Source organism: Drosophila innubila (genome assembly GCF_004354385.1).
Source record: "Drosophila innubila isolate TH190305 chromosome 2R unlocalized genomic scaffold, UK_Dinn_1.0 1_C_2R, whole genome shotgun sequence".
Lineage (NCBI taxonomy): Eukaryota > Metazoa > Arthropoda > Insecta > Diptera > Drosophilidae > Drosophila > Drosophila innubila.
The window spans coordinates 2,032,718-2,060,659 of NW_022995374.1; the positions used below are offsets into that span (position 1 = coordinate 2,032,718).

A 27,942-nucleotide genomic window follows, 5' to 3' on the forward strand; every position below is an offset into this window, starting at 1 on the left:
AAACTGCACGAATATGCCAAAGTCAATATTGATTACATATTTGTGCGAGGGCAGCTTGAAAAGTCTATCAAATTAAATGATGCATAGAACTGCAATTTAAATATTAAAAATGCAAATGTGAACACAGAAACAAAACTCTTTCTATATATTTATGTGTAAGAATAAATTATAATGCAAATAAAATATATTATTTATATATATTACAAAAAAAAATTCATATAAAAATTCATTTAAAAGAAACTTTTCGCAATTACTTTAAATTATTGCTTTTCTTTGAAAAATTCTTATTCTGAATATTGATTTTTAAATTTGCAACCTTTTGCAATTATTATAGCAACCCTCGCTTGTGCTTTGTCCACTGAAATGCAGGCTAATTTATTACCTTAAATACTTCACTTTCACGAACAATTTCCGTTGAATAAAAAGCATATTGTATTGTTGTATTGTATAATAGATTTTATTCAATATTAAGGGAAAATGCATTTACAAATGTAAACTTCAATTAGGAAATTGAAAAATTAAATTAAATGCGTAATTTTTCAATGTTGTAACTTAAATTATTATAAAGATACGATAACTGTACATTAGTAATACGAAAATAATTATTTACAAAATAACGTTTTTCACATAAACATACATTTTTTTTGGCACACAATTTGACTATAAATACAAAGTTTGGTTCAACTGCCGTATGAAAAATATTTACATTGATCTATGATTAATATATATAGAAAGGGAATGAGTGGGAAAGAGAGAGGAACAGACATATGTACTTAAGTATATTTTTGCGTTTGGCTCACAAAAATGCTAAAGTTGAATGTAAAATGAAATGTATTAATTGTAACTTTGTTCCTATGTCTTTTTTTTTTGCTTGGTCGAAAATATAAAAATGACTTCGTTTACATTGACAAGCATGGCATAGGAAAAAAGTGGGATGTGGGATGTGGGATGAATAACGGGTCAGAGACAAGTAATAACACTTGACGCACGTTTCGGTCTTCCGGTTTTTTAGGCCCCGGTCAGAACGTGCTTGGAGCCATTCAGGTGTGCTCCTTAAAAACTAGACAAAACTTTCCTGACGTGTCAAATTGAATTTCAGCGATGATGTCGATAGTCTTCTGCTTTTGCCAGCTTGCGCCTCAGGCGTCTGATGTCCACTGCTAAATGTTGCCTCTCTTTCTGCTGTTGCTGCTCCTGCTGCTCCGGTTGCTCCCGTTGCTCCCGTTGCTCCTGTTACTCTAAGCGTTAAGAGCAGCTGTTCCTGCTGATGTGCCTGCAGCAATTGTCGCGCCAGCTGAGAAATGTCTCCACTGTAGCCAGCACTTTGATCCAATTGTGCAGCTCTTCTTTCTCCACCACCTCCTCCATTTCCACTTCCACTCGTGTGCATGGCCAGCGATTGGCGTAGTAAATCCGGTAGACACCATTGCTCCAGGAGTTCGGCGCCCAACGTGTGTGAGTGCTGGACAAGACGGGTGAGTGTGTGTAGAATCGCCTTAATACTTCGCCGCTGGGCATCGCATTCGGCACGTGAGTCGTAGGTCTTGTAGAATTCCGTTTGGTAAACGGACGTGATGAAATTTATGATGATGCCATTGGCCAAGTGACTGTGGCACTTCTTGTTCAGCGACATGTTCTGCAGCATCCCAACGATTTGTTCCTGTATTTTCCAAAAAAAAAACGATACCAACAAAAAAAAGGAAATGTTGATGAGCAAAAAATACTTGTAATACAAATGCATAAGTAGCAGTGTGTGTGACTCTGTGTGTGTGTGTGTGTGTGTGACTCTGTGTGTGTGTGTGAGTGTGTGGGTTGAAAGGCAAATGAAAAATCGTGGCCAAGATTGTATAAAAATTGCTTTGCAAATGCACAAATAAATTTTACGAGCTACTTCCACAAGCAATGCTTTCAATAAAATTGCTCACAAAACCAGGGCTGGCAATCGATATTTTAAATGGCAGCAAATAAGTTCCAAACAAATTTTTAAATTGCACAGAAATCTAATTTTTCATTTAAACTTTTCGTTACAAAAAATTTGGTTGAAAAAATGTATAAGGAGCAAAAACTTATTTCTTTGGTAAAACTTGCTCATTAGTAAATATGAGGCAGCTTAAAAGAAAATTTATCATTAAAAAATTAATGATAATGAAATAAAATTTAACGAGTATTAAAAAAAACAAACATTAACATTCACTCCTATTGAAAATTAAACTACTAATGAAATTTATCTATTAACATTGAAACAAGTAATGCTCGTAAAATAAATGTTTCATTAATTTTAAAAATAGTAATGCTAATGAAATGATTTTTAATTATTTATAGTAAACATTTAAAAGAAAACAAAAAGTTGGAATCTTTTCATTTAATAATAATAATTAAAACCTAATTTCATTAGCATTAGACATTATTTGTTAATATTTCATTAACAGAAAAAAATGTAAAGCTAATGAAATGATTTTTAATCATAAATAATTGTAATTAAAACTTAATTTCATTAGCATTAGAAATTTTTTTTTAGTATTTCATTGACAGAAAAAATGTAAAGCTAATGAAATTATTTTTAATTATAACAAAAAATTAAAAGTAATCAATATATTTGCATTTTCTCATTAAGTAATTATAATTAAAACTTAATTTCATTAGCATCCAAAATTATGTATTTTTAGGAATTTAAATTGTAAAATGTTTGGATTTTTAGTGCCGATTCAAAGAAAATGTTTGAGAAATTTAGTAAATTTAGTTCTTTAGTGAACTTGTTTCACACTCTATCCCTGATGCACAGTGTAATTTAATATTCAAAGGCAGCACTTACATAGAGAAAGACACTGATGCCGTTGCTCTGATGCTCCAGCGTGGAGATCAGCTTGAAGATGGCCTCGTTGGACATGATGGAGTAGTGTGAGGTGACCTCCATCCGGCTGAGATTGTTCAGGGCGGCAGCACACAACAACAGGGTCTGGGCACAGCAATCCGGCTGCAACAGAGCCGCCAAACCGGCGACCAGGGTCTCGGCACAATCTCTCAGTCCTGCCACACGATGCTCCGGTCCATGCCAGCCGGCTGTGATCTGTGCCAGCAGAGAAACCGCCTCTCTCCTCTCAATTCCGCCCCGTTCCAGACTGCCGCCCACCTGGAGTATGTCGCGTACAATCTCAATGCCGCCACAGGCGCCCAGCTGATCAATCGCTTGCGGGGCACAGCATAGGGTTGCCAACGCACGCAAAGCCAGAGCGCGCACCGAGCTGAGTTTGTGATCGAGCACCACCAAAAGCAGAGCACGTACTGCCTCGTTCTGCACAAAGGCATCGGAAAGGGAGGCGAATCCATCGTAGTCAATGTTCATCAGGGTTGCCACCATATTGATATTTGCACGCAGCAACAAATCACAGCGACTCTGCTCGATGCTCAGCACCAAAACACGAGCCAATCTCTCAAAGATGAGACGCAATGTGATCAATGTGTGACGTTTCAGCAGCTGCACATCATCGAGCAAGGATTCCAGATTAATGTAGTGCTGTTTTTCCAGGGAGTACCTAAAAAAAATATACGTAAAGAAATGTTAATTAAAAATATATTATCTAATATGTGTTTTCTATTATTTATTTAATTTTTAATCGTTTTCTAATTTTGCCTGCTTCATATTTTGCATTATAAATTACTTGTGTTCAGCGCCTCGACTCGAAGCAGCGTTTTTGCTGTGTGTTATTTATTTATTCACTTATTAAAAGGTTTCTAGCTTTGTTCTTTTTTATATTTTGTATAATAAAATACTTGAGTTCAGCGTCTCGACTCGAAGCAGTGTTTTTGCTGTGTTATTTTAATATTATATTATTATTAAGTGTTTCCCAGTTTTTTGTTCTTCCCTTTTGGATAATAAATAACTTGTGTTTAGCGTCTCGACTAGAAGCATCGTTTCTGCTGTGTGTTATTTATTTATTTACTTATTAAAAGGTTTCTAGTTTTGTTTTTTTTATATTGTGTAAAATAAAATACTTGTGTTCAGCACCTCGAATCGAAGCAGCGTTTTTGCTGTGTTATTTTAATTTATATTATTATTAAATGTTTCCCAGTTTTGTGTTCTTCCCTTTTGGATAATAAATTACTTGTGTTCAGCGTCTCGACTAGGAGCATCGTTTTTGCTGTGTGTTGTTTATTTATTCACTTATTAAAAGGTTTCTAGTTTTGTCATTTTTATATTGTGCAAAATAAAATACTTGTGTTCAGCACCTCGACTCGAAGCAGCGTTTTTGCTGTGTTATTTATATTTTTTTTTTTGTATTAAATATTTTCCAGTTTTGTGTTCTTGCCTTTTGGATAAAAGATTACTTGTGTTCAGCGTCTCAACTAGAAGCAGCCTTTTTTGCTGTGTGTTATTTTTTTTATTATAGCTAGGCTGTGGTTTATTTCTTATCGAAGCTAAAGAAGGCGACATTGTGACGACAATTTTGATGTAAAATTTTTCAAAATTCTAATAAGAATCAATTCGACTCCCAGAGACTTCCAATAAAATATTTTTACTATCGAATTTTTATAACTTTTTTGGATTTTAATTTCCCCATTACATATTTCCTCATATTAATTTATTAAATACAATAACTAAGGAACATAATTCTTCAATATATTAAAAATAATATATATTTTCTATATTTTTTATTTATTCAACAAATAAATCCCACATACCTTGTATCCCTGCTGACTGTGCGAATCTGCTCCAAATGCTGCTCGTAGCGTCTTCTCTCCACGCGTGCATCATTGAAGAAGATGGCACGACGTTCCAGCACACAGGTGAACTCATCCAGGTGGGTGAGCAGCCTTGTGGCACCGCTGAGTGCCTCGGGCAATGTGGTGGCCTGCAGTCCGCTCAGGACTCGCTCGCTCCGCTCGAAGTGTGACTGAAGATCGAGAGCTTGTTGCTGCAGTTGACGCATTAATTTGGCCACAGCACTTGTGGTGATGGTGAAGTTCTTATACGCCTCCTGGGCAATCGATTTGTGTTGCAGCATGCACATCACTTCCGGTTCGCAATTCCAACGTTCCTCGTCCAACCAAAATTGTACTGCCTGATTCTGTTTCATTGGAGACTTGACGGGTTTGCGGGTCTTGGTCTTTGGCGTACTTGTGCTCGCCGTGAAACGACTGCGCAGTGGAGAAAGTGCCTCCAATTTGAGAGTCTCCTCGTCATATTGACCAGCTGTACCGAAGGTAACGGTCTCATTGTTATAAGGAGGAGGCGCCTCGCCCAAGTAAACTGTTTCATTGTTGTAGGGCGGCGGGGGAGTCACTGGTGTCACAGGTTCTTCATCCTATAATTCGATAAATTGTAATCAGAATTTGAATATATAATTTATGAAATCAAAACTAAGATAAATTAGGAAATCAAACTAATAAATAATAATTTTATTTATTTGGATATTGCAATCAGATTATCATTATAAGAAAAAGTTAAAAAATTTGGATGAAAAACTAATAAAATAAAAATATTGAGACCGCAAAAATGTAAAAGAAATAAATAAAAATATTTTTATTACATTATTATTATTAAAAACGCATTATTTTTAGTAATTTTATTTTTAGTATTTTTATTAATAGTATTTTTTACTCCTTTTTAATATGACGGGCGAATTTTGAAAAATACTCTTTATAAAAAAGAACCAACATTTTGTCCTATAATTTTTTTTTATTTATTCAAGCTTTGATTCATATGTAAACATCTAAATCCTTTTCTCATATTAAAGATATAGATTTTTTTTAATATTTTTACTTTGATTTTCTCAGTTGAATTTCCTAATTTATATGCTTCTTTTTTCATACTTCTTTTGGTTTCCTTAAATAATATTCTTGGTTTTTTTATTGTTTTTTTTTAATTTTCATCAAAATATTTGCAATATGTATAATGTACCTCCGACAATTCCTCCTGCTCCAGCTTCGCTTTCCTTGCCAGACGCTTGCGACGTCGCACCGCAGGACGTGGCGGCGTTGCCGGACTGACCTCAGGCTTATCATCCAGTTGCAGGCTGTCCAATTGTTCAAACAGGCGACTGTGACTCGCCGACAACTCCTCAACCTCATCTCTATGCTCAGCTTCATTCTCATGCTGCTTTGGCGTTGCCACCCCGTTGAAAGAAATGCGACGAGTTACGCTGACCAGCGGCGAATAGAAGGACGAGTTGCCCACACGGCGTATGACAGTTGGGGGCGTGGCCACCGAGCGTAATGAAGTGGGCGAGACACTGGGCGTGGCTGTTGTATTTGCTGCTGTCACCACAGCTGAGATTTGACTATTGTGTTGCTCCTCGTTATCTGAAAATCCCGAATCCTGCGGATTGGAAAGCAAAAAAAAAGAATTAATATAAATTAAGTTATGAAATGGAATGGAAAAATTATGAATCGACTGTGTATTGAAAAGATTAAATATCAAACGAGTTGACATAAAAAATAATTGAAAATGAAACATAATGGAATTTAAATGAAAAGATGTGGCACAAAATGGAATTAATAAAGATAGTTAAATAGAAAATTATTTGGAAGCATAATTGTGAAAATTATAAAGAACATAAAAAGGTGAGACGAATAGAAATGGCACAAAATTTAAGTAAAAAATAATGAAATAAATTTAATGAATTGGAAATGTGACGATTATAAAAGAATGGAATGCATGGAAATGGAACACAATTGATATAATAAATTGATATATAAAAACTTATTAAATATAAAACAGTTAAAGCTTTAGAATGAAAGTGAGACAGTCTGAAATGACGGAATGAATGGCAATGGAACACAATGTTTATTATGAAACTGATTGTGAACATCAAAGCAAGTAAAATATCAACTAATTTGGAATAAAGACTTTTAATAGAAAAAAAAGCAGCCTTTACTGTAGGAATGAGTGGAAATGGAACAAAAAAATGTCCTGTTGCCACTAAATAAAAATTCTTCAAAAGGTAATTGATTTCTGAAAATTCTGTAAATTAAAGATTGTAGTACAAAAAATTGCATGCACTGATGGAATTAGTGGAAATGGAACATTACCATAAAATTTAATTTGTTAATTAGAAAATTCTATTAAATAAAGGCGTTAATTTGAAGTTTGTACACTGATAAAAAAAATGTTCTAAAATCGATTACATAAAATTTTTAAATTAGGAGCACGCATCTTGATATTAGGAACATTTTTAATAAGACCAAGTTTTTATTTTAAGAACAAATGTTCTTCAAATTGTAATTAATAAATAAAAAAAAATTTTATACATACATATTTTTTTCTTGTTTTATTCTGTTTTAGTAATTTTATAAATGTTATTTTATTTTATATTCATAATTTAAGTTTTAGTAATTTGGTCTAAAAATAATCTTATTTTTAGAACAAAATATTTAAGATAAATGTTCTTGATTTTAGAAGTTGGTCTTTCTTTTTCAGTGTAGTATTCAAAATGTCACTTGACGATTTCACTAACGAAAACTCTTATTCAGTCGAATTGTGGAACACATTGCACATGAATTTGAGATTGTTTGTGAAATATATATTTTGATAACACACCTGACTGCGCAGACTGCCGGGACTGTCGTGTTTGTGCCAGGATAATTTGGAGCTGTTCTGCTCATCGTCGACCTCCTGGATGCTGGACAAATTGCCCGAGTTGTGGCCGAGATGCCGTTGCAAGGCGCTGTCCAAAGATGCGGGTTGTTGCAGCTGCTGATGCGGCAGCTGATGATGCTGCAGTTGATGCTGCACTTGCGGTTGCTGGTGACCATAATTGTAATGCGAGTAGAAGCCGCCGCTGGTGAAGCTGCTGCCCGTCTGTTGACCCTCCGATCCCCACCAGACTTTACTGTAGCTGCGTTGAAAGGACATGCCTGCAGGCAAAGAGAGAGAGAGAGCGAAGTGTGTGTGTGAGTAAAAGCGAGAGCAATGCAAATCAGTTGTGTCAATCATTTAATAAATTGCCTCATTTGTTTAACCGCTTTAAATTCATTAAGTTTAATGCAATTGACGCCTGCTTCATTTATTTTCAACACGCCCCCAAGGGTCCAATGGCATTGGGGCAAATGTCAACAACTATCAGCAAAAGTTTTTAAGTGTATTCCCAAACATATACACACACACACACACACGCAGCCAGCCTTAAATATAAATAAACACACACGCAGACAGACTTCAATTTAATATCCGTTACAGAAAAAAATTAAATTTCCGCCGTGTGACGCAACAAATCATTATTTTAATCAATATACAGTATGTGCAGTAATTGTTTTGACAAAGAAAAAAAAGGCACGTATTCATGTGTGTGTTTTTTTCTTATTATTTCTATTGGTTTTTAATTTGTTTTAAGAATAATAAAAATAGGAAAGATTTTTTAATCAATACACATTTTTTTATCAATACACAGTATGTGCAGTAGTTGTTTTGACGAAGAAAAAATTGCACGCATTCATGTGTGTGTTTTCTTATTATTTTTTATTATTATTTTATTTCTATTGGTTTTTAATTTGTTTTAAAAACCATAAAAATATGATAGATTTTTTAATCAAAACACATTTTTTTATCAATACACAGTTTGTTCTGCAATTGTTTCGACACCGAAAAATTTTACATATTCGTGTGGGTTTTTATTATTCATAGATTTTGTTAAAAATATTTTTCAAGAATTATAATAAAATAAGAAAAAACATTATTATTCAAAAAGACCACGTTTTTTTTTTAATTTATCAAATTTGTCCATATTATATTATTATATTTAAAAAAAATGTAAACTTTTTTAAAAAACTATAGAACAATAAGACAACGAATTAAAACAAATCAAATATATTTTCTTTGCAAATAAAATACAGTTGGTCGAGTAAATATTTTGACTAAAAATGCACATATTTTTCTTTTTTCATTGTTTGTTTTATTGTTTTATAAAAAAATGCAAATAAAAGAGGTTTTTGTCAAACAAGTTTTTTGACATACTGTATATATATAAAGCTTCATATATGTGAGTGTCTTTGAGGTCGACAATTTAACCTCAGCGGAGATGTCAGACACAGTGAACACCCAAGAAATGATACAGAGAGAGAGAGAGAGAGAGCGAGAGCGAGTCAGTTGAGCTTTGAGTTGTGAGCTTAATGCAAAGTTGCTGTTATCAAAATGACATTTGACATGTGGCAGAGACATAATTAGAATGCAGCCTACTGCCCCATGTGGCATGGAAATGGGATTGTGGCAACTTCTGTGTGCGTTTCTCTGCTCTATCTGTACTTACATATATAATTGTGTTATAATTTCAAAGTAATTGATGTGATGCCAAATTTTGTGGCCAGGTATTTATGTAGATTTTCTCCGCCTCTCCTCTCTTCTCCCACCTAACCATTGAAATCTGCACAGCTGTCCAGCTTTCAACTTCAATTGGAGTCCCTTCTACAGTTTATACAGGGGGGAAAGGGGAAGGGGAAGGAGCAAATGCAAATGTTGGCCAAAAGCATTTACGCTATATTATGCAAATGAAATAAAGTAATTATGCCGCACATTTTCTGTACCGACTGCTACCGTTATTCCTCTCTCTTCTCTCCTCTCCTCGCCCCACTTTATTCACTTTTTGGCGGTTTTACGACTCCAAAATATATTTTTGGGTTGACAACAACCAAATGTACATTTTGTGGCAACAACATATTTATTACTGTTTATTTATTTTTTTATTTTTATTTTCTGTTTGCTGTCTGTTGGTTTTAGCATAAATATACAATCGGGTTGAACAAAAACGCAGTTAACCGAAAGCGTTTAGTATATTTTCATTTACAGCCGAAAAGTATGCAATGGTTTTGGTTTTGCAGTTTGACAAACACTGCACAAACATTGACTGCATAATTTGTTTTAATTGTATATAAATATTTATATATTTTAATTAATATTTATTAATTAATTTTTAACATTTTTTAATAAATGCGTATATTATTTTTTAAAGCCAAAGCACTTGAAAAAATACCCTATAAGAAAACATTAGATTTAAACACTTAAATAGTTTTTTGTTGATTACTTTTAAATATAAAAAACCCTAAATAAATATAAATCTCATTAACTAGCTGTTGTTATTACTGTTAATTATTTTTGCTAGACATCTGCGAGATTTTTAATTAAAATGTAAACACAAGAATTTATACCTCTTTAATAAATTTAATTTGAAATTTCAATAGATGAATTCCAAGTCTGCTTTTCATTTGCATTTGCATTTGCATTAAAATTGCTTTATTTATTTTGCGCATTTCTTGTAAACAAATTCATTGTGATTTTCATCCTGCGCTTAAAAGTATGCAATGCAAATTTTCATTTAACGAGGCGCGACATAAAAAAAAAGATGGCGGCTAATTAATGAAGAGCTTTGCGAGCAGCTAAAGGGGAATGGGAAGAGGGGAAGAGGGGAGGGGGATTGCACGCTCTGTTAAGGCTTGCACAATAAATATTGCGCAATTCTCGTTTGCAGCAAGGCGATAAAAATTAACGGTACTTAATACCAATATGGAAAATCATTAAGTGATTTATGGCCCAACGCACAGCAACAGCAGACAGAGCGATAGAGACAGAGATAAGGAGCATACGAGTGAGTGAGAGAGAAAGAGAGGAGTATAAAGCAGGCGATTAATATTTGTCAGCGCTTTTAAAGCTCTTCAGAGTGACACAAAGAATCAGCGTAGCGAACGAAAGCATATTAAATGTTGCAGCCCTGGCTTAAGCTTATTAATTATGCATCTCATTAAATGGAAATTCCATTGAAAAACTTAATACGATTTTAAAAGTGACAACACGATTTAATGTTTTTTTTATTAGAAAGTGCTTTAATTTGGCAGCCCTGGTTGATGCTCATTAATTGAGAATGTTGTAATGCATATTTCAGACCAGTTTTCATTAAAAATTTCATTTTTTAAATTTTTTCTTGACAAGATTTTTTATTAATCGAAATTTTCATTGAAAATTTGAAGTTACAGCCCTGATTTAAGGTGATTAATTCCTTACTTCATTTTCATTTATTTAACTCATTTTCATTAATGTGGTAGCCCTGGTTTATGCTCATTTAATCAAAAATCAATAGATAAATAAAATTTCATTCCTCTTTTTTATCATCAATTTATTTAATATTTTAGCCCTGGATTTTTCTCATTTAATGAGCTTGTCATAAAAACTGTGACAGTCATTAAAACTTGCATTAAAAGTGCATTACGTCAGCTTAAATTCAAAATGTTCAAGTTAAGTTCTCCTTTAAAAATTCCCAACGTGTTTTATACTCCCAATTTGTTGTTTGTTAATAATTTGTTTATTTATTAAATCTGTTAAGTATATACAATATATATGAGCCTAGCATACAGATAAACGCATTTTATAATACAAATACACAGATAAACAATGTCAAACTTGTGTTTATTTTTTCTCTCTCTCTAATTTTCTCACATTTTCTAATGCTAGAGAAAAACTTGCAGTACGAGTAATACATATAAGATATAATATCAAGAATTAATTTCCAATAAAGGCCACAGACAAATTACAAGTCGAGTTTACAACAAACAAAAAATGAAGGAAAAGTAAAATAAACAAATAAAAGAAAAAAATAATGCGGATTTTTTAATGAAAGAAAAGAATAAACAAATTGTGTTGAATTTTTGCTAGAATTTCCTTTAGATTTTTCAGTTGGTAGCGCGAATGTTGCATGTGTGTGTGTGTGTGTTGGAGTGTGCGTGTGTGTGTGTTGGAGTGTGCGTGTGTGTGTGTGTGTGGCAGTCAATTAACAAACGCGCCACATAAATTTTCATATTGAATACATTTTCGCTTTTTTGGTATTTGTTTAATCAAGATAAACGAGCTGTGCGAATATGAGAGTCCGCCACTTGCCACATGCCACATGTGGCACACACACAAACACACACACACAGTGTGTTGCAGGTAGTGAAAGCCAGCACCAATCTGTTGTTGGGTAAACAGGGATATATATTTATTACACGCCTCCAATCTCTGTCTCCACTTTCTTGCCCCTCAATGTGGCACATCGTTGAGCAGCAGCGTTGTTGTATAGCTGGGCGCCTTTGTGGTGGCATGCAACACCATCGGCTTGCCATTCGCCGCATCCGGTGTCTGCTCCACATCCAAATCCACCTCCTCCACATCCACATAACCCACTGTGGTCACTTGCACACTCGTCTTGGTCAGTTGCAAGGTGCGTTGCAAGCTGCGGGCTTTTGACTCGCGCTCATGTTGCAAGTTGCCATTGCTTTGACTGTGAATGTGACTGTGACTGCGATGTTGACTGTGTCCTGTGTTGGACTCCAGATCATCATCATCGCTATAATCGCTAGTCATTGAACTGTTGTAAGACATTGGTGAAGTCGTCTGAAGTCTGCCACCTGCCACAACTCCTCTTCCTCCTCCTCCTGCCACTGTTAATGACGATTGCCGCTCACTGTTGCTCGATCTTTGCTGCAATGTTGTGGAAGATGCATCTGCTGTAATATCCTCTTCGGAGATATCATCAAAAGCTGGCGGTGGCGTTGAATTGCCCGACAACATGGTCAAACCCATTGCACGTCCTCCCGTGCCACCGGCCACGCCCACTCCGGCTGGATTGCTGTTGGGCGTACGTAATAGAGGCGTACGCAATTGGGTCGTTGATGTTTTACGCTTGGAGGGGGAATGTTTAAGCGGAAATGTTGGCGTCTTTGTGAACACCTTGGCCATCGCATCCTGAAACCGCTTGGCATAAAACGACGGACGACAGACGGACACTGTGTCCCCATTGTACAGTATACTCTTGAATGTATGCTCCAGTTTCTTCTCCAATCGATACGATTGCAATATATCGATAATGCCAATGTACAGCAATAATCTCTCATCCCTCGCCGATCTGGCTGGAATGCCACCCTTCGGCTCATCGTCGCCCTCTTCGACAGTCGCATCCAGATCGGCGGTGATCGATTCCATGGCCGTGGAATGTGCCACAACACGATGACGATTCATGCTGCGTGAGCGATTCAAACCGGATGCGGAAGTGCCTGCGAATTTACGGGGTGGAAAACATCAATGTCAATTTATGACATTTATTTTTTTTAATCGACATAGTTCTGGAATTTTTCGTTGCATTGATGTTTGCTTCTTATAAAATCTACTTTTTACTTTAAAAATTTATGATTTTTTAACTAATAATACTTTTATCATTCAATGCTACTTTAAACGAAATTCATTTTTTTTTATTTTGTAATGTATAATGTCCAATGTCATTTTATTCCAACTGGTTCCCCTATTACAAAAAAAAAAATCATCAACTCCTTAAGTCGTAATAGGTATAAAAAAACACTTTAAACTTGATTTTGAGGCCTTTCATTTTTTTGTAAAAAATCATGCCAAATTGAACAAAAATTTGGACTTGTAAAGTGGCTAAATTCGCAGTCTGACCAACTTCAAACTGTCATAACTTGAGTAAAACTGAACCGATTTTCAAGCGGAAAGTCATTTTAATCATTATTTGGCATGTTAATTCATTCTGCATATAAATTTTAATAAATTCTTAAAAAAAAATATTTTTCTCTAGATTCTACCAGATATTGATTTCGATGCTTTGATCTCTCATAACTTTGTCAAAACTTAACCGATTTTCATGCGGAATGTCATTTTGTTCATGATTTGGCCCCCAAATTGGTTCTGCATTTAAATTTTATACACTTAAAAAATTTCATATTTTTCGACTATAAGCCAAATATCATCAAATTTTCCATAGCAACCCCTTGACAATTTTGCGAAAACTTTGATCCCACATAACTTTGTCAAAACTCAACCGATTTTCATGCGGAATGTCATTTTGTTCATGATTTGGACCCTAAATTCATTCTACATTCAAATTTTATTCATTTAGAAAATTTAATTACTTTCGACCAAGATTCGATTTTGATGGTAAGGGTCCCCCCTTTGAAATTTCGAAAATTCAAAATTTTAAATCTCAAGTTTTCATTTTTAATCAACTCCTTATATCGTAATTAGTATAAAACAACACTTTAAACTTGATTCTGAGACCTTTCATTTTGTTGAAAAAAATCATGTTAAATTGAACAAAAATTTGGACTTGTAAAGTGGCTAAATTCGCAGTCTGACCAAGTTCAAACTGTCATAACTTGATCAAAACTGAACCGATTTCCAAGCGGAATGCCATTTTGATCATGATTTGCCCTCTAAATACATTCTGCATTCAAATAATTTTAAATTAGTTACTGATACCGAAACCGAAAGAAAAGAACTGAAATAGAACCTTTTACCGAATTAGTTATTTCGGGACGTACCGGAACCGAAACCGTAACCTATATTTGTTTCGGTTTGATTCCCTGCATAATTTTAATGTTCTAATAAATTTCTGTTTGTTTCCCCTGTTCTATTTGATTAAAGTTTTACTCATATTGGTATTTCTAGCACTATTTTCAGAAAATCGTATATGATAGTCTCAAAAACAAAGAGCAACATCGATGCAACGTATTCCAAAAATACATTGTTGTGTTTCTTAAATTTATCTACCTGGAATGGAGGCATAGGAAGCAACTGCATGTAGTTGATGCACTTGATCTGCTTCGGGAGCATTAACATTTACACCTGATCCTCCTGCTCCCTCCTTTTTCTGTAGCTTTGCCCGCGCATTACGTATACGTTCCTCCCTCTTTTCCTCTGCCGCAACGTCGAGATTATGTATGCCAAGCAACAAGGAATAATCCATAATCTGAAAACTCTCCAGCACCATGCAATCCCTTTTAATAGTATTCATTAAAGCTGTATATGTATCTGCTTCCAGGTAAATGCCATGTGGATGATGCTCGGCAAAATCGAGATCCTTAAAAGTTGGACTCGCCTTTTGTCGCTCCGCTTTGGAAGCCTTTCTGCGAAATGTGGAACCCTTTAAATCGTATTTGGAGTGCATTTTAATGTCCGAAGGCAGCAAATTATTCATGGCTACCAAACGCACATTCTTCGAGTTGTAATGGAAACAGTAGAGACCAAAGAATTTGGGTAGTAGAGTGCGTGGATTCTGCGAGAGATTCATGTAGTAACCCGGCAATAGTTTCTGCAGAAAATCACACTCCTTTTTCTGCACCGTTTTAATGATAAACTCATCATCATCCGTCAAATAGAAAATGGAACCAGACGCACCCGGATTCGATAATTCTCGCATGGGAGATGCACACATGGACATGAGAAAATCATCGGGTTCAATGTGGAATAAATCTCGAAAATAACGAAAAGCAATTGGCGCATAGACTTTGAAACGAAAGTCGTTATAATGATGGGCGGGTGTTAAGGAGGAACCATCCGGGGGAAATGCAATTGTTTCCATCTCCCAGAAATCGTTCATTAATAGATCTCTTTTGGGTTTCGATGCCAGACTTCCCACAGTATGTTGTATGCCCAATTGTATGGATCCCATGATCTGTTTGGATTGTATCTTCTTGTAGGTAACCTCTCCTCCTTCGGCCACCCGACGATGTCCGAGTTTCTTTTCGTGTCCGTGTCGAGTTCCGCCTGTTGTGGAGGGATTCCTGGAGACGGATGGCTCCAATTGTGTTGCCGCAATGTTGTTTAGTTCATGTTGCATGAATGCCGTTGATTCCATGACTCCATGTGCACTTGACGCCTCTTTAAACAGTTGTCGCGATGTTCCCGCTGTGGCAGGTGTTGCAGGTGTTGCAGTTGTTACCGTTGTTGCCTGTGTTGCAGGCAGCGGCGTTGTTATCGATATGACGGGCAGCTCTGTCACATAGTTCTCCTGTTGTTGTTGCAACTCCACTTGCAGCAATTCTCTCTCTTCCTGCTCTTCTTGCTCCTCCTCCTCTTTGCTGCTGCTTCTTTTGCCACTCAGCTCTGCTTCTTTTTGCCTCTGCAGCGGTTGCAACTCCAGTTCTATGTGTTGCTCCATGCTAACACTGTTGCAACAACAACAACAACAACAGTGGGGAAGGGGTAAAATTAAAGGGTATTCAATTAGTCGAGCAAGCGACAATAATGTGAAATTTGACAGTGGCTCACAAACTGTAAAACTGTAACAAAGGCAACGCGCTCATTATTTAATTGCAGCTATTCAAACTATAATACAAAACCTATTATTAATAATTATAATTTATTTTTATTTTATACTTATTTGATTTTGCTTTTCTTATATTTCAATATTATTTTTTTTTTCAATTTTTATTCTTTTTAACTTATTTTGCAATTGAATTATGTTTTTTGTCGTTTTATTTTCTATTAATATTTTTTTTTTATTCTTTATTTATAATTTATTTTATTTTATTGTATTTTATTTTAATTTTCATGTTATTTTTATTTATTCCTTATTCCCTATTCAATATTTTCCTTTTTATTCCTTATATTTCATTATTTTTATTTTAATTATATTTTTTTGTCTTATCATATTTTATTAATATTTTGTATTTGAATATTAATCTATTTTTCTAATTTATTTTATTTTAGTTTTTTATTTGAACTTTCTTTTTATTTTTAATTTTTCCTTATTTTATTTTGTTAATATTTTTGCTAGAATTATTTTCTATTAATATATTTGTGTTTAAATGTTTATCTTTTATTAGGTTTTTTTCAACTTTAGTAATCAAGATTTTATATAACTTTAATATTACTTATTTATTTATTTAATTTACATTGTTGTTTAATTTTCTTTTCGAATGTTTCTAGGTAACATTAAATAAATAAATACAATAATGTGTGTGTGCGACTTTGTTGATGATTAAGCTTCAAGTCTTAACAATAATTGTCACGTTTGCAATTGCACAACAATAAATTCAAGGGACAGTGCACACCCGTTATGACGCATCAGTAAATAACAATTATGGTTTGCCTGTTAAGCATATCGAGAGTGCACTGTAAGCAAGTCTGAATCAACTGCATTCAGTTTAATATCAATTGTTGACATTTTCCATGATATTCCGTATTTTCCACTCACTTGGAGATTACTCAGCGGGCAGCTGGTGGCACAGACACCACCGCACCACAGCACCACAGCACCACAGCAATACTCGACACCAAATACGCTGCTTATCGTTGCTTACAACAACAACAGTTGAAGAAACATAAACAATTGCAAACAGTTTTATCTTACGCATAGAGCAAATAATTATATTTAGAGCAGTGATTCTAAAACTGCAGTAGAATTTTTAAATTGAAAATAAAAACTTAAAGAACGTGCCAAAAATAGAAAAAAAAAACAATACTAAAATGCATTTACTGGTATTTATATTTATATTCTGTTTTTCATTTGAAAATAAATATACATGTGAAAAATTGGAAAAATACTAAAATGTATCAACTAGGATTATTTGGAATTTTTTCGCATGTGTAATTATATTTTATTTTCAACTTACATATTATATTAAAAATATTAAAATAAATTTTTATTAATGAGCTTTTAAGTTGAAAATAAAATAGATAGGAACAACACTAAAATTGGTATTATTTAGAATTTTTGGCATGTATATTTGTATTTTATTTTCAATAAATACATTAAAAATTGAAAAATAACTTAAATTTAAAATTATTTAAATTCGAATCATAAACTTTAATTTGAAACTATATTTTTTTTAATGCAATTAAGTGCTCTGTTAGTCTTGAAACAATTTAAAAAATAGAAAACTGTAGTGCTACTTAAACTGTGCATGGAAATTATTGAAAATATTTGCAATAATCTAATTACACTTTAGAAATGAGAGCAAAGCAATTGTTTGCACATTTGGGGGCAAAAGTCAAAACAATTGTGATAGAAAAAACATTTATTTTGACTTTGATTTTCGAAATGGAAAGCGAAAAATAACAAACACACACACATACACGTGCACATAAATAAAAGTATATGTATTTATTTTATTTTATTTTATTTTTGTACTTGTCAAATGCTCTCTTGGATACAGATACATTTACAGATACATATAAAAATACATATAAAGATACGGATGCGGAATTATGTATAATAGTGAAATATATATTTATATATATATATTTATGAGCAAAAATGACAACGGAAAATTTTCATAATTCTTTTGCTGAATGAAAAACTGAAATGATGTGTGTGAGTGTGTATTTATACTGTGTATTCATCATTTGTTAAGCAATTGCCAAACTGTGGGCGTTGGAATTTTATCTTATCAGCTACAGCAACAAAAAATTATAGCAGACGTCATTGACAAGCCAAAAGTATTATTAGCTACTGAATTATAGCTAATTAATTAAATTACTTCACTTGGCCTTAGTTTAATAACAGTTAACAGCGCTACGTTAACAGTTTCTATACTCAACAGACCATTTAACAGTCGTTTAATATCAAGTTCATTAGTTAACAGTGGCTTTAACAGTCATTAAAATTAAAGCTCACGTCACAGTGTTGTTTGTTGCATTGGCGAAGACAAAGTTAACAGTGGTTAAAGTTGTAGCTGCTGCCACTGTTATTGTAGTTATGGCCAGTTTAGCTTATTTATATCTAAGTTAAGAATATTTTTAATGGTTTATTACTTTTTAAAATTGAAGAACATATTTTGTTAAGTTGGTCTTTTCTTTAATATATTTACATTTATTGCTACACTCTATTGTTTGCTTTTAAATTTAATTTTATCTATCTTATTTTTCACTTAAAGAAAATAATTTTAAGCAAAATACATTTTTTTTGTTAAAATTTATATATATTTTAAATTCCTACACATGTTTCTGACTTCCAATTCGTATATTTTCCAATCTAGCTTTTTTTTAGCTGTCACAGTTTTGTCAACACTGGTTGAATATTGTTATCGCTGCTTCAAGGAAGCTTGGAAAAAACCTTAGCTAATATTTTGTAAACGTTTGTTGTTGCCATTTGGTTACATACATACATATGTTTGTTTGTATGTACACATTTATGAGCTTGCAATTTAATCGCGTTGTTGCCTTTTGTTTCAGCCGTTTTGCTGCCATTTGAATAAATTTATTAGCGTACTTACACAAAAAATGCTCGAGGGGAAAAGAGAAACGCCGACAAAGGTCACACGCACACACACAGCGCTCGCTTATATGTATATATGTGTGTGTGTATGTACGCAACAAGTTGTGCTTGTTGTTGTTGTTGTTGTCCAGCAGAGTAAGCTGTGTGCTACGAAACTTGCGTGCTGCTCTCTTTTACTCCTGCTGCTGCTGCTCTCTTACTGTAATTTGCTCTTACTGCTAGCTGTCGTCGACGTTGTTGTTTTTGTTTCTGCTTAAAATTCGGATGCGATCAATGAGCGTTGTTGTTGTTCGATATCCAGTTGATAAATTGCTTTCATAATTTACAAATTCAACAACAATATCAATGAATGTGTGTGTGTATGTATCACTCTGTGTGTGCTTGTGTGTGTGGTCGATGACGTCGGCGGCATTCAACACAACAGCAACAACAACAATTTCTGCGACTGCGGCAGCCGCCTTAAAAACCCGAACATTTTATTTTAAGAGAGCGCGCTCAACACAAAAAACAAATGAACAACAACAAATATCAACTGTGAGTTAAACTATAAAGTCTTCTACTATTGTTTAATGTTTGAAAAACAAAGTGAAATCTTTTTTCTTTATAATTTTCTTGCTTCTTTTACTTAATTTTTTTTGTTAAGCGCACAGCACAGCTGTCCAAGTCATACGCGCAGTGTGAGTCAACTGATTTGGCTCAGTGCTCGCTATGCAGTCCAAAGCACGCGTTGGAGCAGTGCCGCTATATGTGTTTGCAAGGCAGGCGAGAATGAGTCAACAGGTCTAGTGCAGCTGTTTATTTACAGTGCTGCAAAGCGCTATCGGCAACTGCTGCCAACTTGGCTAGTTTAAAGTCGTTTTAAGAATTCGTTTGCCAGAAAACATGGAAATGGAAAATTCAGCCATAAATCTGTCTATGCTAGGCTCTTATTATTATTATTTTCCTGATTTGCTATTAATTTTCATAAATGATACACGAATTTCATACTTTTAAATATTTAATAATTTTATTTTTTTGGTTATTTATTTTAGCAATAATTTTGCTCAACTGTTATTAGTTGACCTTAAATAAATAAATAAATTCATGCATATGAAAAATGCTATAAATATAAAAATAATGTTTATAAAAATGTTGGCTCTTTTTAAAACCAATGTTGCTTTGCAGATTTAGCTACTTTTGTTTTTCTTACCACAAACAGCCATTTTTTCCACTAAAAAGTTGACAGCACTGCTGGCAGCTGGCGCCATCTATCAGACAGTTGCGCAAAACAGCCACAACGATCACAAGCTATCGATAGACATTTGGAAAATGAACGTTACATTTTTAAATGGAAAATCTAATTAGAAATAATATTTGTAATATAACCAGAGCCGTCGCACTCTGTGGATTAACTAATTAGATTATTAGATTATGGCCGAAGCCAGCTAAAGACACAGAAAGCGAAGTCGACTCACACTCACTGTGGTGTTAATTTACAGCAACAATTTAATGCGCCTCATTAGCAACAACCACCAACAACCAACAACAACAACAAGCAGAATAGCTGCGACTGTAATTTACAATTGATTAAAAAACAGAAATAGAATCGATATTTATTGCCAGCGATGAGTAATTTTCATAAATGTTACGCTCATTAAAATCACAACAACAACAACAAAGGCGAAGCTCGTTAGAAAACAACAACAAATTGTCACGTTTTTTCTTTTATATTTTTTTTTGAAATTGCATTTAACAATTGACTGCGCCCCGAGCTGTGTTTAATAGTGTACAAATTGATGTAAATTTCCATTTCGATTTCGATTACAATTGGAATTTGTGAGGCTGGCAATTTTCACCCACGGGGGGAGTTTTATTTCAAGGCAGGCATAATTATATCACATTTTGTGGTTCCCGCACTCTCCCTCTCTCTCTTTATCACCATCTCCCTCTCTCTCTCTCTCTAATTAAAAGATCGATAAGCAAAAAGTGTCGACCTATCAAATTCATATGCAAATTGTTAAAAGAATCTTAATAAAGTTGTTTCAAACTGGTTTTGGGTTATCATTCGTATCGAGTATTATTATAGCGATTTGTATTCGTTTTTGTATTCATAGCCGGCAGCATTCTCGATATGTGATGAGTCGATGCGGAGGGAGGGGGGGGAAAATTAATTGCGCTTTATCGAAATGCTTAGAAAGGCGATAAATGAAATTCCTTAATTTATTTATAGACTAATAAATACCCTGATAGCAATTATTGTATATAATCAAATATGAGATTTAAATTTGCTGTTGGTATTAGAGGTAGTCCTTGCTTCAAGACATGAATTTAAAAACAAGAATTTCAATAATTTAATAAGGTATTTTATTTTAGAAAATAATAAATAAATTTAGTTAATTTTTTATGAAATTCTTCTTTCAGTAATTTTAAATTAATATTTATTGAACTTTAATTAATATTATTAAATATTAATGGTAATTTATTAAGCCAACATTTAGGGCATTCCATAAACAGTAGATTTCCTTTTCCGCTTGTATTTCTCTTTTCGTCATTATTAAATTATCGAAACCAACTAATCGTCTCTTTATAGGGTATGTTTAGGTCATACCAAAATGAACTCATAATTTATGCAACACGCGACGCAACAAAAGCGGCGACAGTTAACGGCACTTTTGCTTTAAGCCATATACAATAAGCCAGCATACAATTGGGCCCATATCCATTAACGTCTTCACATAACGTTGAAAACTTTCAAGAAATGACGATAACAAAAGCGATCAGCGATAACAAGTGCTGATAAAAAATTAAGGGAGATAAGGAATACCCATAATGTACATAAAATTAACTTTTTAAATTTGTAGCATTTGTTAAAATTGACATACAAATTTAAATTTATATGAATCAAGTAAATAAATGAATTGAACAAGTGGAAATGTTTTCCATTGAAAAGCAGGAAAAATAATGAGAAAGGTCGAACTCAATAAAAAAACAATGCATGTAAATAATTAACAAGAAGATAATATGAATAATTATGTTAATGCTGCATGATTCGCCATGAATTTTGGTAGTAATTTAAGTAAAATAAATATTTTACAAATTTTACATTCGTAAGAAATTTAAAATAATTAGTAGGCAATGTTTTTTCCCTCCTTTTCAACAGTTTTCTTTCATTAGTTAGTTGTAATGATGCAATTAATTTCACTGTTCATTTCATTTTTAATTTGTTAAGCACGATTTTGTGGAATTTTGCGGCGATTCATGTGGAGATTTACTTAATTAAGCAACACTTTAATTATTAATAATAATGAAAACAGCGGTCGCATTTTAATAGTTTTGACATTTAAATGACAAATAATAAATTGATAAATTGAATAAATGCGAAATGTGAAATGCGAAATAAGCGCAAAATAAATTTTAATCGCTGTGTTAAGCATTTCCCATTTGTTTATACACATTTTGCCAATTTATATTGATTATTATTGCTATTACGAGTAATAATATTAATGTGAGGGCAACTTTCTTTCCTCTTACTCCCCTCATTATTTTATTTAATACTTATTTTGTCGTCTGGCAGCTGTTGCATTGATTACAATGCAAATTATTTATTTATTCATCCTTAAACGGGGGCATTATCATTTATTCATTGCATTTGTAACCTGGGAGTAAAGTTAATTCAGCATGTTCCCAGTTGCAATTTCACAGCAATTTCGCGAAATGCTTTTTGGTGTAATATTCAAAAAAAATACAGGTGGTCTAGATTTTTTTTAAATGTATACAGTTTTTACAATACAAAATTTTATATGAAAAAGCCATTAAAAAATTCATGAAAAGTTGTTTAAAACATCTAGAATATATGTTGAATTGAAAGCAAATCATTTCTAGGTATATTTCAGCTTAAATTTTCGGTACAATTCTGTTTTTAATATTGTTTCTAATGAATTTCACATATTTTGTAGAGTTATTCCTAAAATGTTGCTTTTCATCTAATCATACATAAAATAATTCAAAGCTTAAAAGAGTATTAAAATTTCTGCATGTGCTTTCTATTGTCTCATTATTTTATTTGTTATCTTTATGTATTGTATTTCAGTCTTTAGTAGTGCATAATTAATTGTTGCCATTCAAGTGACAAACAATTAAAGAATAAATCAGTTTTTAAATAATTGTGCAATTATGTTCAATGCGTTCTCCACTTCTTATTTTTCCATTTTTTTTTTGCTTTTCCAATTGCAATATAAAGGAAATTCTAGTCAAGTATTTTCCGTGTGTGAATCATGCGCCACAAAAAAAAAAATAAAATAAACGACAACAAATAATTGTTAACAACAATTGCCACAATAAACAATTGCCAAATGGCTCTTAAATAGAATTTGGCATTGTCAAATGGTGAAATTTATGACACATTACACAACACTGTAACACTGTAACACTTTCAACAATGCAACACTAAAGCTCCTATTACAATTGTTGTGCTTTCTTGAAAGTCGCTCCATATTGGGGCATCTCGATTGGCATTTTCAATGGAAATTCAATTGAATGCCAGCGAACGATGCATTAATTCACTTTAATTACACCTTTAAGAGCGGTATTCCTTTCCATTCGATGACTAACGGTAGCTAATGTTATCGACACCATTGTCATTGATAAACATCTCATCATCTCAGCTTAGAATGTGAATGTGAATCGGAATCTGAATGTGAATGTGGATCGCTCAGTTGGTTCAGTAGCCCAGTATTAAATAAATAAAAAGAGTTATAAGTTTGTGGGAATGTTTGTCTTTTGTATTAAATAATCAGATCTCAGTGACTATAAGAGCTAGAGCTACTAAATTTGATGACAATGCTCCTATGCTCAGCTGGCAGATAAAATTTATTTTGAAAATTGAATAAAAAGAGCCAACTTAAAGTTATAGTCTTGAAATTTGGTATGCAGAATGCTTGCTATTTTATAAATGTTTGCTTAAAATTTCATCTCGATCGGTAAATAAACAGAGAATATAAGTGAAATATAATTCGAATATTAAAAAAATTAAATTAGAAAAAATATACATATTATTCAAATTTCGATCACAAATGAATCTATTAGTATTTTATCTAGATTTCGATACCAGAAATTAGTTAAAAATGTTGTAATTATTATAAACTTATTTATTAAATACTTTTTCCGACAAGCACTGGGTATCTAACAGTCGAGCAGCTCGTCTGCAGCGTTTTTAGTTGTTTTAACTGGAACTTGGACTTGGACTGAGACTGGTTTAGCTACTCTCGTGTGGTCAGTCAGTTGTTGCATGCCACATGCCGCCTTGTAATCAACTTGAATAACGCCTTGACATGGTCAGTTATTTAGTTACTCAGTTACTCCATCTGCAACACGGCACCGATCTTTAATCTCTAATGACTCCTCTTTAACACCGCCGCCAGGTTACACTCTCCGTGTGTGGCACGTTGCATGCACCTTGTGGCACGGAATCGGAATCGTGTTTAATTCAATTCAATTCAATTACGAGTGCCATAATCAAAGTTATCAACAAACTGTTTGTAAACAAATCGCGCTGACAAATTGATTAATAACAATTAAATGTAATTACTCAACGAGGGTTGCTCATTACGTTGCTTAAAGTTAAGGTTGCACTTAAAGGAACTCAACTTTGTTTATTCACAATTCAAGTAATTAATCAAAAAATTTTCTTGAACAACTTTTAAAAGTTGGAAAGCTAAGAATAGAATGAATTAAAACAGAGAATAAAGCTATAAAATGAAATATCTATATGTATAAAACTGTTTGTCCTGTCTGACTGACTGACTGATCTTCATGCAGCCCAAACTGTAAGATCGAGGAGGATGAAATTTTGGCACAACATAGCTGAGAACATTTAATCGTGCAATAAGACGGCTTTTTGCGCAATTCGCACTCTAAAGGGGTCAAATTCATGGTTAAAGCAGTATAAATTTTTTAAATTTTAAATAACATTTGAAATTAGAAGACAGTTAAGAATAGAATGGAATGGAACTGAAAATAGATATAACAATAATATAGAGTGTAATATGATAGTTTCATTAAAAAGAATAGATTGGTTTGTTTTTATTTTATATCTTAGTTTGGCATTAACATTTCCTGGTTTCCCCAAGAGCGAAATCTTTGTCTGATGAGTAGACAATTTACTGCTCTTATTCAATGAGTCATTCATTCATTCATCCAACTCAACAAAATGGTGACGTCACAAAAGGTAATTTGTTGTCATGCTAATTATATATAAATTTTATTCTTTTACGATTATGGTGATGAATCTAATTTAAAGAGATTCTGAGGATTGAGAACTACAAAATTTCACAGTTTTTCACAGTATCTGAAATACTTATTATTATTAGAATTAAATTATTTATCTAATATTTATACTACTTTTTTAACTAGTAGAAATACTAAAATCTGTATGTAAAATTTGTAATTTAGATAACTTATTATTATAAGATTTCAGTAACACATTTTCTAAGAATTAGGAACTTTTCTATTTATTATTTTTGCAACATTCATATAAGTTTTTAAATAAAGTCACAAATATTTTAATGCATTTAAGATATTCCATATCTTATCAATATTTCGGGAAGTTAATAATTAAGATTGACATAAGTGTGTCACTGATAAGGTTGGGACAGTTTGCCATGCCTAAATTTTGGTTTTTTAAAAACTTTGCTTCGATTAGCAACAATCGTTATCAAATGTTATCGACTTGTCAAGCATTTTCCAAATATTATTCAGTTTTCCCACACTCGAGTTTCAGCTCATAAAAAGATGATTAACCATTTTGTGCTCAGCTCAGCTTATGATCACTCATAGGGGGTGGGGGTAAAGCTGCCACAAAAGCTCACCAGGTTGTTCCTGCTGAGCATGACTCATGGGCGACAGAGATAGAGAGTGAGTGCGTGAGTGAGAGAGAGAACATTAAGATATAAGAATAACAAACAAAGACGCTAAAAATCCCTGAGTCATAAATGGCGCTTGGGATATTTTGGGGTTGGGTAGGGCATTTAGGGGCGTGTCAGTGGGTTTATAAATCCTACAACCCAAAAGTAAGTGCTCGTAATTACAGTGTAGTTAAGTATGGTGAAATGTCAAAGCCCTTTTAATGAGGGGCGTATTTAAGGAATGTTGTTTAATATTTTTGTTTGTTATTATATCTGTTTCTGTGCTTTTATTGATAAGCTACCATAATATTTGTTGTCGTACAGTTATTGGGGTCAACATCAACATTAAAGCCCCAAAAGCACATGTGAATATATATGAGTGTTCTTTTGAATATGGTCATGAATATGCCGCATAGTATTCACTTTTATAGTCAACTTACCGTTTGTTTCTTCTTTTTTTTTGAGGTATCAATAAACAAAAGTCGAGGTAATCCCAGTTTAGTATTAATAACGTTGTTTAGTTTAGTATTTTAAGCACGTGTCATTTGATTATGTTCAGCATATATTTACACAAGCACAAAACACACACAAACACAAACACACAAACAGTCTGTCATTGAGCGGTGGGTGGAGTTAGAAACACCCGCTATAATTAGTTTTACACTGCGATAAACAACACAAAAACACCGCTTAAATACGTAAATATTAAATTCGAGAAATGAATTAACGCGACACGATCGCGACGTTTGCGTCTGCGTTGTTTGAACGTTAACTGCCGAATGACAATCGTGCAGTCACTCCGGCTGCTCTGAAGCCACGCAGAGAGGCTAACTCAGGAAGAGAGTAAGTTGATGAGAGTGTGCGAGAGAGAGTGGTAGGTGGCGTGCATTACCTGAGAGCGCAGCTAAGCAGCTGCCGCTGTCGCTGTTTCAGTCTCCCATTTGCAGTCTCCCTTGTCTCGCTTGGTTCGTTTATAGCTGCTGTTGTTGTTGCTGTTTGCTTAATCATATTGTACATAAGCTTCGCATAATGCAGCCGCATTGTTCGCTTCATTGCTTGTTGTCGTTGTTCGTGGTGGTTTCGGGTTCTGCTGCTGTCGCTGCCTCTGCTGCTTTCTTACTATTTCTTATCACACGCTGCACAGCTGTTCAGCTGCTCACCCAAACCGGTAGCTACGTTACGCTCACTAACGGTGAGTGACACAGAGAGTGTGAGAGCGGGAGAGCAACTGCAACTGAGGTGTGATCTTTCGCTCTCTCGCTCTCACTCTTTCGTTTTGGGCATGCGCGGCATTCCATTCATTTGAACTCTCAGCTGCCGTGATTTTCTTGTTGTTTTTCTTGTTCTTGTTCTTGTTGCTTATTATTATTATGTTCTGTCTTGCATAATTACACACATTTTTGGCGCTGACTTTTTTTCGTTGTGTCATTTGCATAGCAGATGAACACATTAATAGTGCGAGCGAGGTGAGTTCAATCAGTTGCAGCTGAAGTTAGACAATGCTTACAAATGTCAATAATAAATTGTTACTCTCTTAAAATTAAAAAAAAAAAACAATTATGAGTGTTTTTAATTGCTCAAAACACTTTCTTAACTAACTATATCTTTTAAAATGGGAAATAAATTAAATAAAATTGAAATTGATTTAAGCAACTCAGTTTGTTTCAAGATTGAATGAATGACAGTTTTTTGTACTAGAAACAAGTACTTAAAAAAAGACTAAAACACAAAGATACTTTGTAGAAATGAAGTGACTAACAAAAGCTGAGCTTACAATTCATTTCAGCTTGGCTTTCTTTTCTACCTGCAGAGCTTTCCATCTCTCAGTCAACTTTCTTAGTATTTCCGTTTCGTAATTCCTTTAATAAATTTACAGCCCAAAGCACAAATGCTGATAAGATTGAAAACAAAAAAAAATACTCGAAGTTTACGACCAGCTGAATTGTGTAAACTTTGAGGTAGCTGATTGAATAGTTTGATAAACAAACGCTCCAATTTCGAAAAGTTTTATTGTAAACAATTTAATGTCAATTATACAATTGAGAAGACGTAATAAATGTTATTAATGTCGCCCACCTCACAGCAAACAACAA

The 27,942-nt window shown here is 33.6% G+C and overlaps 2 protein-coding genes across 2 annotated transcripts; both read right to left on the reverse strand.

Moving 5' to 3' along the window:
• Positions 1-435: 435 nt before the first annotated feature.
• LOC117785925 lies at positions 436-26,648 on the reverse strand. Its single transcript, XM_034624200.1, has 6 exons — positions 26,290-26,648; positions 7,538-7,854; positions 5,900-6,316; positions 4,681-5,303; positions 2,813-3,533; positions 436-1,660 (listed from the first exon to the last, which is right to left on the reverse strand). The coding sequence occupies exons 2-6, from the start codon at positions 7,850-7,852 to the stop codon at positions 1,061-1,063; spliced, it is 2,676 nt and encodes an 891-aa protein (XP_034480091.1). The 5' UTR covers positions 7,853-7,854; positions 26,290-26,648; the 3' UTR covers positions 436-1,060.
• On the reverse strand, positions 11,374-19,122 carry LOC117785926 (phosphatidylinositol 4-phosphate 5-kinase type-1 alpha). Its single transcript, XM_034624201.1, has 3 exons — positions 18,967-19,122; positions 14,519-15,915; positions 11,374-13,011 (listed from the first exon to the last, which is right to left on the reverse strand). The coding sequence occupies exons 2-3, from the start codon at positions 15,906-15,908 to the stop codon at positions 11,999-12,001; spliced, it is 2,403 nt and encodes an 800-aa protein (XP_034480092.1). The 5' UTR covers positions 15,909-15,915; positions 18,967-19,122; the 3' UTR covers positions 11,374-11,998.
• Positions 26,649-27,942: the final 1,294 nt, after the last annotated feature.

Bases quoted from the DNA above. Each gene is read 5' to 3' on its own strand.
- LOC117785926 (XM_034624201.1), bottom strand. From the start codon at position 15,908: ATGGAGCAACACATAGAACTGGAGTTGCAACCGCTGCAGAGGCAAAAA. The intron at 13,012-14,518 runs GTAGATAAATTT...GTAAATTCGCAG, and splicing joins TTCCTATGCCTCCATTCCAG to GCACTTCCGCATCCGGTTTG.
- LOC117785925 (XM_034624200.1), bottom strand. From the start codon at position 7,852: ATGTCCTTTCAACGCAGCTACAGTAAAGTCTGGTGGGGATCGGAGGGT. The intron at 3,534-4,680 runs GTATGTGGGATT...TATTTTTTTTAG, and splicing joins ACAGTCAGCAGGGATACAAG to GTACTCCCTGGAAAAACAGC. The intron at 1,661-2,812 runs GTAAGTGCTGCC...TGGAAAATACAG, and splicing joins GCATCAGTGTCTTTCTCTAT to GAACAAATCGTTGGGATGCT.